General features: G+C 34.9%; 1 protein-coding gene across 2 annotated transcripts; it reads right to left on the minus strand.

The window, feature by feature from the left end:
- Positions 1-261: 261 nt before the first annotated feature.
- On the minus strand, positions 262-7212 carry LOC109011209 (nuclear transcription factor Y subunit A-7). Of its 2 annotated transcripts, none has more exons than XM_018992315.2 (6): positions 6962-7212; positions 4088-4152; positions 3024-3166; positions 1461-1562; positions 1171-1335; positions 262-1012 (listed from the first exon to the last, which is right to left on the minus strand). In XM_018992315.2, exons 2-6 carry the CDS (start codon positions 4113-4115, stop codon positions 827-829), a joined length of 624 nt encoding a protein of 207 aa, XP_018847860.1. In that variant the 5' UTR covers positions 4116-4152; positions 6962-7212; the 3' UTR covers positions 262-826. The 2 variants fall into 2 exon arrangements, with proteins under 2 accessions (XP_018847860.1, XP_018847861.1); XM_018992316.2 differs by having other exon boundaries at positions 4088-4169.
- Positions 7213-12463: the final 5251 nt, after the last annotated feature.

The following is a 12463-nucleotide window of genomic DNA, read 5'->3' on the forward strand; positions in this document are numbered from 1 at the left end:
CGATCAGGCAATCCATGATAGATCATCCATTTGCCATGGTGCGATTATGGGCCAGACTGCATGGATTTTAGGCCTGCAGATTCTTTCTCAGGGCCTCAAATAAATTCTGCTGAATGAAATGCTAAAGTTATACAGTATTGAAAGGCTTATCTCTTTGAACAGAGGCCAGTTCAGGTTATTCCAGCTCTACAAGCTCTTACCACCTACCAATAAACTACACTTCCAGTTCATTTCTGGCAGTTTCAAATAAGATGTTAACACTTCCATGAACCATGCAACTTTGTAAAACTGAATAAATTACATACTACTGTGACAATCACCCAGATTGTCTCGAGACCATCTTCAAAGAAACCAACCAACCTAACTTATACTCCCAGCTCACAACAAAGAGATAAGATCGGTACACACGCACCAGCGGTCTAATCTTTGAGTCTTTGACAAGCTAATGATACATAACCAAACCAAATAACCAATATGACCCAGATTTCATGTTAAGAAGTATAGAACTCGCCACGGATTTAAGTGCAAAGAAATGCCCACACAGAAGGCTTAACCATCACTCTCATATTAAAAAAAGGCTAAGCCTATAAAGAAATCCATTTCAGAGACGATAATAGTTACTGTGCTTCAACAACACTCTTTTGCAACTTCCCTACAGACTGACAAACTACGGGATAAGCTATACATGCTACTGAATTCTAAGTATAGATCCAGAATGCAAACAAGACTGAGACTACTGAGGCTGGAATGGAACCTTGGTCCAATAAACATTGTTGGTGAATTGACTGGTTTGCGAAGCCCAGTGCATGCTTTGCTTTCTAAAATTTCAGGAAGTGCCATCTGAGGAAGCAATATCATTTTTATCAGAGTTGAGATTGATATTGGGCTGCGATCTGTCACCTGATGCCACCTCATTCTGTTCATTGTCATTTTTCTTTGAATTAAGAAACCGACCCCCACAGCCCCTAGCTCTTCTTAAAGCATGCAAATGCCGAGATTCATGTAAATATGGCTGCAAGATTACTCTAAGAAATGAGTTATATATACATACTAAAATAATATGTAACTGGAAGATAATGCAACTCCACAGAGCTTTTCATAAGTTTTAGGCAATGAAACTCGCTGCAAGATTGAATACAATAGGTAAGAAATTCTTAGCTGATAACATACCTTCCGAGACTTGAGAGCTTTATTTTCTGATTCAGCTTTTGCACGAGACTGTCGACGCCTCAGGATCCCATGATATTGCTTTGCATTCACAAAAACAGGTTCCTCAACTGCATCCGATGGCAAAGGAACTCCAGCTTGCTGAATTCCCATCAACTGAAGATGGACCTGAGACAAGTAATAAAATAGAAGGTCATAGGCAATGTGCGGTCTCAACATTCACTACCATGCATCATATAGAATCATATGGAATTTTTTTACAAGTGTAACAGATAGCACTAAAGAGAGCATACCATTGGTTGCCCACCATAGGGTTGTGGAGGATAAGGTTGTGCATCATAAGGGGCAAAGATGCTTCTATAATAAGGATCTGGATATGGGTATGCTGCTGGTGCCTTCAACAGATAAGCCAAAATGTAAATCATTTAAATGCGTCATCATTTCAAAGTGTCAGACTTCCAAATTTGTACTTTGGGTGGGTACCCTAACCCTCTAAAACGTTTCCTGAGCCTATTGTTAAACTCAGTCTGTATTTATTAATGACACGATGTTGCAATGCAAATATATGAGCTTATGGCTTTCCTGAAGCTGGAACTTCCAGCCAAGGAATCTCCAAAGAAGATGTTGCCAATACATAATTTTTTAAAACTGCAACTTCCAATGGTATTTGATGTTCTAAATGAAAGTGTACACAATATCGGAGGAGGAGGAGGAGGACATCTGAGATCACAATTTAACATCCCTACTGACTGTATTCTTTTGCCATGTATGCTCATCCACATCAAACCTTTGCTACTTCAAAACCAGCTCCATTTAACCTAAATTAGCCCTAATAAAATTTAGTTTTTCCTTTTGCCTAATTTGTAGTTCCATTTGCATCCTTGGATTCCCCTTTTTTTTTTCCTCTCTACAAATGTGGATAAGCATACACCTTACTGCCAGATGTGGGTAACAGCTGTATATTGATTGCTCCATTACCATAGAAAACTATAGGTCTATATTTTCCACTATTAATTATCTCTATGTTTTAGCCTTTTTCTACCTTTAACTCACCAAATACATTATCTTTTCGCGACATGTGATTTCAGACTTTTTCACCTGTGTTCTCAATGCTACTCCAAATTCTGAATGACAACATCTTGAGTATACTACAGAAGATATTCATAAATCAATTAATATAAATGCATCAAGAGATCCTTTTCAGGCAAATGGTTCAACACAAGCATTCGATAGAAGTTGGGGGTGGGGGGAGGGGGAGAGACAAGAAGAAGACCAAATCAGCTTAGACACCACTCTGACTACATAAACCTACATGTCACTCATGACCTAGGAGTTTTACGGTTAATTTCCTATTTTTAATGGACATACCTAAAAGTTTTTCAATGGGGATTATGATATCCACATTCCAAAAAATAAGAAAGCTGGGTAGAATGAAATCATAATTTGTTAGAATTATAAAGAAAATGATAGCAGTGAAGAAACAATTACAATTTTTATAGCTAAACAAAATTGAGGAAGGCATTGATTCTCATTGGGAGGTTATCAGGAACAAAGAAGACTCCTAAGAGTTTTTGCAACTTGATGAAAATAACGTAGGGGGAAACGGGTTTTGAGGTGAGGATGTTACAGCATAAAAGATAAGGAACCAGGATCCTTTATGGATCTAATAAAGACCGTTTATGATAATATAATTGACAGATGGAACTCAAATTAATGTCCAGATTAACTTTAACCAAAAAATAAAACTAAATACAAATCTTTAGCAATAATTATATATAGCTGAAAACACGTTGGGCAAATATGCTATGTGTGGAGAATAACATTAATACTTCAGAATTTTACTTCGAAGATAGTACCAAAGCATGTCCTGCTCCAAGTTGTGGAGGTGTTGGATACTGAACATTTGAAGTAATACCGGGATGAGACATTCTGGTTGCTGGAGACACAGAATGAATCTGAGATTCCGAGTGCTTTTGCTGCTCATCAGCTTCACTATTATCTGGACAATCATTGATATGAGGGGGCATTACTATTTTATGAGAAGTAGTAAAAAAAAAATTTATAAGTAAAAAGTTGAAAAAAATTAAAACGAAAAAGACATATGTTAAGACCAAAAAGAAACTAGTAACAAGTAAACAAAAAGTGAAAGCACCAATCTTTACTGTTGAAGTGAGGAGATGCTAGATTTAGAAACTCAGCCCAGTGAGTCAACTTTTAGAAGGAGTCGGAGAAAGTTGAAAGTTTCTTCACACTCAATAGTTATCACAGCACAAGGGCAACTCAAATCTTAAAACAATATTCCCATGGATGTTATGCACTTTGACCTTGGCACAACTGAAAAATTGTGAGGTTGGATTGGGTAAGTCATAAGTTAAAATCTAACCACTGAGAACTTATTTCCATGGAAGGTAATGAAACTGTCAACAGCAGAGCACCAAAAATCCTTTATTAGCAAAGACCATCTCTTGAGACCCACACTAAGTCACTAAAAAGGACTAGTTGAGGGTGTCACGCAGAAAAATAATAAAAAGTAACTTATAAAAAAAAAAAAAGGACTAGTTGAGATAATGTGAACAGCCTTTCGTTCTGGTGGTTGAATAGCATCAAGCTTATGTTGGATATCCCAGAATAATGTCCCATCGAAAGAGATTAGGTTTACCCTGGTTTGAATTATTCTCTTACTCTCAATAGATAACTGACTGATAAAGAAAAAAGAGAAACCAAGAGCTTGCAATGGAATTTTCATATTGCAACAGCCGAAAAAAAAAGAGGCAATTCAATAAGACTAATGCTTATAACATTATGGCTCAATTAGAGCACAAAAAGAATTATAATTTAATCTGTAACCGTGATCAAAATAGAATAGTGAAAGGGGGAGCACAGATTTGCGATTTTTGATTAAGATATTCAAAGAAAATACCAGAAAGATCGTTCGCGGAAGAAGTCATGAGGCTGTAATGCACACTATATCCCCCACCGTCAAACCTGGTAGTTCAACCAGACTGTCAAAGTACGAACAAAGCATCCCAGAGCAGAGACATTAAAAAAATGTCACCAACTTGTTGGCTCAAAGTATCAACTTTCAGTAATTAATAAGAACAAAAGCTTTAATGAACAAAAGCTGATATTCAGCACCATCATGGCAAGCATGAGAGCAATGCAAAGTAAGAATATAAATTCAGGCATCATTCAAAATATCAATGGAAGACAGATGGATACAATGCAACCCGCTAAGACATAACACATAAATAGAAGAACTACAGGATAGGCTTTCTAATCTTCATGGAAGAATGTTCCAGATGTGCAATAAAGAAAAGTAATTTCTTTGCTCATATGAATAGCTTGTCAAAGTGATCCAACTTATATGGACATTTATATTGGTTTGATTATTTGGAGCCATCACAGAGCTCTGGTGTTTTGCAACAAATATATGTCTCAATTATTGAATGATTATATATGCATATGACAGTAAGGACAGGAAAACTGACAAACATTTTTTTTATAGGTAAGACTGACAGACAAAATATCATCAAAAGAAAACAAAACCTAGCTGTCATAAACGGCAAGTTAAATAATTTAAATTTGATAGTAGAAGAAGAAAATACATCTTGCATGGGTATTTTTTTAAATGTGAAGAAAAGATATAATCATCTAATTTTCAGATAGTATCACTCTTTCATGAGCAATAAATAGTTCCTATAGATGTCTCTTTAGACATGGTTGCTCCTCTATCAAGAACCGGTACCTTCATGCAGTAACTTCTACTGAACTTTCATCATACTGAATGTTTTTTTGAGACCATTGGTGTTAATTTGCAGATACTAGTAATTATCCAAACACTAGGAGTTGGATGACTCTAATTGAAGCCTGAGGGATAGTTATGATTTGATTTTGCCAGCTAATTTAGTTTGCAAACCAACAAAAAATGCACATGCATTGAAAGAGAGAAAAAAGGGAAAATATATGCTTTTATGATATCCAATGGTATTCTTGCAAAGCCAATCATGAGAAGCAAATTGTTCATGTACTGGTGAGAATAAATATGAAGGATAAATTATGATCATTAACTTCATTTTTTTTTTTATAAGAGATCAATATTATATATATGAGTGAAGTAGACATAGCCCTTGTACACAGGAAGTATACAGAAAGACCCCTAATTACATTCTAAAAGCGATAAATTAAAGACAAGAAATCATGAACATTATCCCCATGCAATACAATAGCAGAAAACCAGCACATTAAAGTGTGGAGAAAAAAATTCTTCAACTCGGCCATTGTGCGTTCCTTATCTTCGAAGCATCGCGCATATTAACTTCATTAAATATGACACAGCATGGGGATAGTTTGATTTCGATGGTACTAAACTCTGATAAAACAACTGGAAATAGTTTTGTACATCCTTATAACCGGCAAATTGAATTTACAAAACTCAACTTTCAAACTAACATTGTATTGAGTTCATGGAGCCATTAAGATGTACCACAATTAAGATATACCATGAAATCTTAACTATCAAAAAAATATATACCATGAAATCTGGACCATTTTTTAATTCTATGTGTGTTTCTTATAACTGAGGAAATATTATTCAAAGAGTAGAAGGGCACAACCTAAGTACAGACAATGAGTAGAGTGGGAAGCACCCGACTAAGCGGATAAAGAAGTGAGTGGCCCATTTTTGAACACGGCCTCGTGACCACTCCTCTTGTAGGAGGTAACTTCACGTGGTCCAACACCACATAATGGACACTCCTTCAACGTTGTTTCAATGACTGGGAGGATCAGTTCCCATGTTACTCAAGAGAGGCTCCCTAGACTACAATCAGACCACTGTCCAATATGGCTTGATTGTGTTGTTTTTGTTCGTGGTAAATGGTATTTTAAATTCGAGAACATTTGATTGAAAACCAAGGGACTCGTGGAGAGGATAAAACAGTGGTAGCTGTCATATGATTTCCATTGGTAGACTGACAGGTCTGAAACTGGAATTTGAAGAACTGTAATTTGTAGGTGTTTGGCCATATTGAAAAGCATACACAAATCTTTGTGGAAGAGCTAAGGGAGCTTGATGTCCATGAAGAAGATAAAGCCTTAAATGAAACTGAGAGTTAGAACAGTAGCTTTCATCCAACCACTAAAAAAATAGTCATTTCCGTGAGGCATATTTGATAGATTAAGCTTGAATCCCGCACATTTTATTTTAGAGAAAATCATGTAGATGCAGAATGGCTTCACAATCTTCTTCTCCGCAAAACTAAGAGGAACACGGAAAAACCATAGTTGATAGGCATAGTGTAATTCCCCCGACAACGGAAGAGATATCTCTATATGACACTTGAAAAAAAAGAAAAAAAGAAGATAATTATCCAAGTAAATCTGAAAAATTAGTTTACAGTCGTAAAACTAAGATAATGTAACCCAATGGACTTGCCAATTAACTATAGAAGCAAACAAAATGTGGTATACTTCCAATTTCATCAATTCCCACAAAACTTACTAAGTTAAGCGTTTGGTTGCCGAAAAACCATCAGAAGGATAAAGAAAACGAAAATTCAGAATCCTGCAACCAAATTCAAGTCTCTCTGAATTATTCTCATGCATTTTTCCCAGCGACCGAACGGATATACAACCGATTAAGAGCTGAAGCCTTAGAACACGGTGAAAAAGTTGAAAAGCTATTAATTGTTGTTGAATTTGGTTTCAGTCCTGAGCTAATAACAAGCATATTCGAGAGAACAAAAGGAAAGAGGAGTAATTGAACGAACTGGGTTTTCGAATTTCGAAAGTTCACCTTACTGGGAAACTTCACTTCACAGGAACCTCAGTAGTAGATAACACGGTTCTTCTACTTCTGTCTCTTCTGCGGAAAATGAAATCGATACTCCTTCGGAGAACGGAAGTTCACAGAGCTGGAATTCCCTTTACTACCACCATACTTCACCTCTACCAAATCCAATCGTCCACGGACTTTTAGTTTTAGCCCCCTTTCTGCTTCCCAAAATTATTTACCTTGCCGTTTTTTCGTTTTTCCTCCATTTCGCGTGCGCGTTTCGGGGGGTTTCGGCCGACATACGGGTTGGACGCGGTCCGGGGGGTTAAGTGTCGAGCAGGTTTCAATGGATCTGGGCCGTCCAACGGGTACCCGTGCTTCGGGCAGGTAATGTGTGGGGCTGACCGTAGAGTGGGGAGGGGTTAATCCAGTCCACGAATTGTGTGGGGCCTACGGGGGTTAGCGGATGGCCCGGATGGGATTTTGAGAGGAAAAGTAGACGCTGACCGTCGTCGTTTTCCCAAGTGTAAGGACCCGATCAGCTTGTACGCGGGACCACGGTGGAGGGATCATAGATAATTTAAATTTGAATTTCGTATAGTTTCCTTAACTTATAGAATAATTATTTATATAATCACGTGTAAACATAACGCACTCTTTTTAAAAACGAGTGAAGTCTATTATTAAAAATTAATTTTTTTTATATGAATTTCATATTTATTCATTTTTTTCAAAATAAATTCACAGTACTTATGCACTCTATGATTATTACAAATATCATTTCTGTAAATTATAAAGTCTTAGCAAAAAAATATGCATAATTATAGTATTTTTAATAGACAAATGAGTCATCCACAAAATAATCTTATAAAGTTAAACTTATAAATTGATATAACTTTGATACTTATGACAAATTACAAAATTATTTTTCCTGTAAAATATATCTTGTATATTATATTAAGCTACGCCGATTTATAAATTTACTTTCGTAATATTATTTTGTAGATAATCATTTATAATATTTAATTTATATGCATGTTGCTTTCACTCCCACTCTCTCCAAGACCTATGGGTTCAATTTTTTTTCTTTTTTCTTCCTTCCTCTTAGTTTCACTACAAAAATTTGTTATTATTTTGCCTCTCTAAAATTTATCCATGTTGACCTTGTAAAAGTGATTCAAACGAACAAGGATTTCACCATATATAAACTAAAATTGATTTCAAATGTTACATTAATCAAAGGAGTAATGTTATACTTCATACTTTCATCTTATTTTCATCTCACTATATAAGATATGACACATTTATCATCATTAGATGATAAAGAATCATCCAATAAATGATCATTTAATAATGATAAATGTGTCACGTATGGATAAATGAACATTTAATGATGATAAATGTGACATATCTTACATAATAGGATGAGAGTAGGATTGTAGTATGGTATACATAATTTTCCTAATCAAAGAGTTTCAAGTTTGTTTTTAAATACTTTGGGTAAATAAATAATTGAGTTGACATTTTCTTTCATGGTTTTGCAACTTAATTTTTCAACATTTGTTGTCACTATCTTCCAATTTCAGTATTTTGTTTATAATACATAAATAACTTTTATGTATATCAAAATAATAACAATACTAATAATAATAAGGCAGCTTAGTAAAATAATGTAAGTTGATTATCCAACAAATTTCCTAATTAGTCAAATGAAGTCTTGTAATTGTTTTCTTACACACACACACACACACATATATATATATATATATATATATATCTATATATATATTGAAAGTCAAAAGTGGTGCCTTTTATTTATCAACATTTAGTCATTATAGTACTTCTCCTTCAAAATTGAATGAATGATTTGCAAAGGCCCATCCTCAATCCATATTCTCTCCCTGGACAATGAAATGGCAAATTTAGCTAACAAATGAGCAACATTATTTGCCTCTCTAAAAGTAAATCTAATACTCCAATTTGGATGATCTGCGATCAAGCTTCGTACATCCTCCATCACAACCCCATAATTTGCTTCTGTCTCTTCTCGATTATTTGTAGTTGTGACAACCACCTTAGAATCATCTTCTAACTCAACCTCAATGAGACCAAGTCCTTGACATAAAACAACTGCCCTTCTAAGTGCACAAGCTTCCATCACAAGAGGTTTCATACAGTGATTAACGTTTTGACATAGAGTAGCTATGAGGTCACCATCACTATTTCTGATCACCACTCCAATTCTCCCCTTGTACTTTTTGTTATCCACTGCTGCATTCCAATTGACTTTATATTTCAAACCAATTGGTTTTACCCAACTAGTCTGTTGTCTCACTTCTGCTACCAATTTGACTTCCTTTCTCTCTGGAGCTTTGAGCTAGGTTGAACTCTTTTAGGCTTTGTTTTGCTGACTGAAATACCTGCATTGGATGTTCAAATTTATTTTAAAAAATAGGTAATTCCTTCTAAACCAGATTCTCCTCATAGTGTAAGCAACCAATTACATATCTTCACTTTGTAACCTGTCATTTAATCTCCTCCAAAACTCCATAAAATGTATCTTCATACTAGGCCATTTCTACACTGGACTGTTTGTTTCAGCCCATACATCAAATGGTGTAGGACAATTCCATAAGGCATGCATTATAGTTTCTAGATCCCTTCCACAGACTGGACATAGATCTGATTCTATTATCCTTTTCTTCACTAAATTTTCTCTTGTTGGGAGTATGTCATGTGTTGCCTTCCATAGAAACTGCTTCACATTATTCTGTACATTTATCTAGAATGTTGTAAGTGGTAGGCATTCTTTACTGTGAAAACCCATGTACTTGTTGACCTCCAGATCAACATGTCCTCCTTGTTTAGACAACTCAAAGGGATACTTTTGATCACAGCTACTTCTTCAGCACTAAAAACCTCATCCACCATATTTTCCTTCCATCTGCCTACTCCTTCCTCTATAAGGACACTTACAGTGGCCTTTACATCAAGAATTCTGACTGGTGATTGAACTCTACTAGAAGTTGGTATAGGCAAACCACTTATCCCTCCATATCTTGATTGTTTTCTCATTCCCTACATGCCACCCCAAACCTGTTTTAACCAGTTCTAGTGAATAAAAGAACCAGCTTTGCATATAAAAATTTCTGATTCTTAAAATACTTTTCCTTCATAATTGTGGCAACCATTGAGTTAGTATACTTCAACAATCTCCAACATTGTTTTGCTAATAATGCCATATCGAAACTTTCCAGATCTCTGAATCCTAGTCCTCCCATATGTTTTGAATCACTCATATTTGCCCAACTCTTCCATATAATCTTTCTCTCACTGTTTTTTTGGCTCCACCAAAATCTCAGCATCATATAAGACATTTCAGTACATAATTCCTGTGGAATCTTGAATACACTCATTGAGTATGTAGATAATGCAAGGAAAACTGCTTTGATCATCACTTATTTTCATGCTTGAGACATGAATGTATTTTTTCTGTTACTAATTCTCTTCCAAACTTTATCTTTTAGCAACTTGAAGTGTTATACTTCGATTTACCAACTATAGTTGGTAAACCTAAGTATTTCTCATAGCTAGCACACACTGTAATAACTATCTCTTATAAGATTTGTCTCCTGACATTCATTGCAGCATTGGAACTAAAAAACATAGTTATTTTTTGTTTATTTTGCAATTGGGTCGAATGTAAGGCTTCTTATGCACTCATCACATTATCAGTGATGAGTCTCCCAAGAACAAATGCACTTTGGTGATTTGATATTATGTTGGACAACACCTTCTTCAACCTCTTTGCTAACACTTTTGATACAAGCTTGTATAATACATTACATAAGCTGATTGATCTAAAGTCTTTCTCATCTTCGTCAAATGTAAGGCTTCATATGCAATCCTCACATTATCAGTGATGAGTCTTTTAGGAACAAATGCACTTTGGTGATTTGATATTATGTTGGGAAGCACCTTTTTCAATCTGTTTGCTAACACTTTCGATACAAGCTTTTATAATACATTACATAAGCTTATTGGTCTAAAGTCACTAACAACAAATGTGTTATTAGCTTTGGGAATCAAAGCAATATATGTAAAGTTTATACATTGATCCATAGCCCCCATTTAAAAAAACTTAAAAATGCTTGGCATACCTCCTCTCTCACTGTGTGCCAATATGTTTGGTAGAAGCATGCCCTAAAACCATCAGGTCTAGGGGACTTTAATGGTGCCATTTGTTGAAATGCTGCCTTCACTCTTCATTTGTGAATTTCTTTTGCAGTTCCCTATTCATTTCACTAGTCACTTTCTACCTTACAGGTGTAAGACATTCTTCTATAGCCTTCTGAGATGGGTTTGTAGTGCAGAATATAATAATATATTATGAAAGTATTGATTAAAAGCTGCTTCAATCTCCCTCTGCTTAGTCATTAATCTGCCTTCTAGATCTTTCACTTGCTGAATCCAATTCTTTCTTCTTCTTTGACTTGCAAACGTAAGAAAAGACTTTATTTTTTGGTCACCAAACTGATACCAAGTCCTTTTAGCTCTTTTCCTCCACTCAATATTCTCTTGCTCAAACAACCTGCTGCTCTATCTTGTAATGCTTTGATAACTGCAACGTTTTGTGGTCCCTCATTCATCTGTTCTTGCTAGTTGTTTTGTGATTACATCAATATCTCTTTCTTCTGATCTTTTTTTTATGTTGGTTCCATTGAGATAGAGCCCCTCTACATGCCTGCAATTTGTGTTGAATTCTTTTTAAAGGGTTTTGTCCACTCACCATTCTACCATAGATTTCATTTATGACCACACCACTATCCTCATCTACTGCCCATTTTGCTTCATGTCTGAACATCCATTTCCTTCTCATCTTAATCACATTATCATCTTTCAAATCTAGAAATAGAGGCTTATGATCGAAACACCTAGCAGTTAGAGTCTCAACCTCCCTCTTCCCAAACAATACATAAATTCTTCATATATATGGTAACCCTATAGTAGTACACTACTTTTAAAACCTAAATTACACAATAATCATGTTGGATGCCCTTATTAAAAAAAGATGGGTTCTATTAATTCATCTGTTTTGAGTACTGATATCATAAGACATCTACATCATATACTGTTTATGTAGCATAATATAATTTGAAAGATAAATTTTAAAATTTTGAATATTACAAATCAAAACTTACTATTTAAGTGATGTTGATTTATTTCATCCTTAAAAAACACATACCTTAAAATAAACAATAACGGTTGAAAGTTTATTTTAATCTATATATTTTCACTGTTAAAAAGATTAATAATTGTGCCTTTTTTTTTTTTTTTTTACAATCAATAATTATGTATTGAATTTGAACTAATATTGTCTAACACTTTAATCTAAGCTCCAAACCTTTGGAATTCATATATTTTTTTAAATGAAGGTTTTTTTATCATTTATTTATCTTGGAACATTGCTTTTGGATTTAGAAATGAGTTAATAAGATTTTAGATGAGTTGAATAAAATATTA

The sequence above is a fragment of the Juglans regia genome, chromosome 4, assembly GCF_001411555.2.
Source record: "Juglans regia cultivar Chandler chromosome 4, Walnut 2.0, whole genome shotgun sequence".
Classification (NCBI taxonomy): domain Eukaryota; kingdom Viridiplantae; phylum Streptophyta; class Magnoliopsida; order Fagales; family Juglandaceae; genus Juglans; species Juglans regia.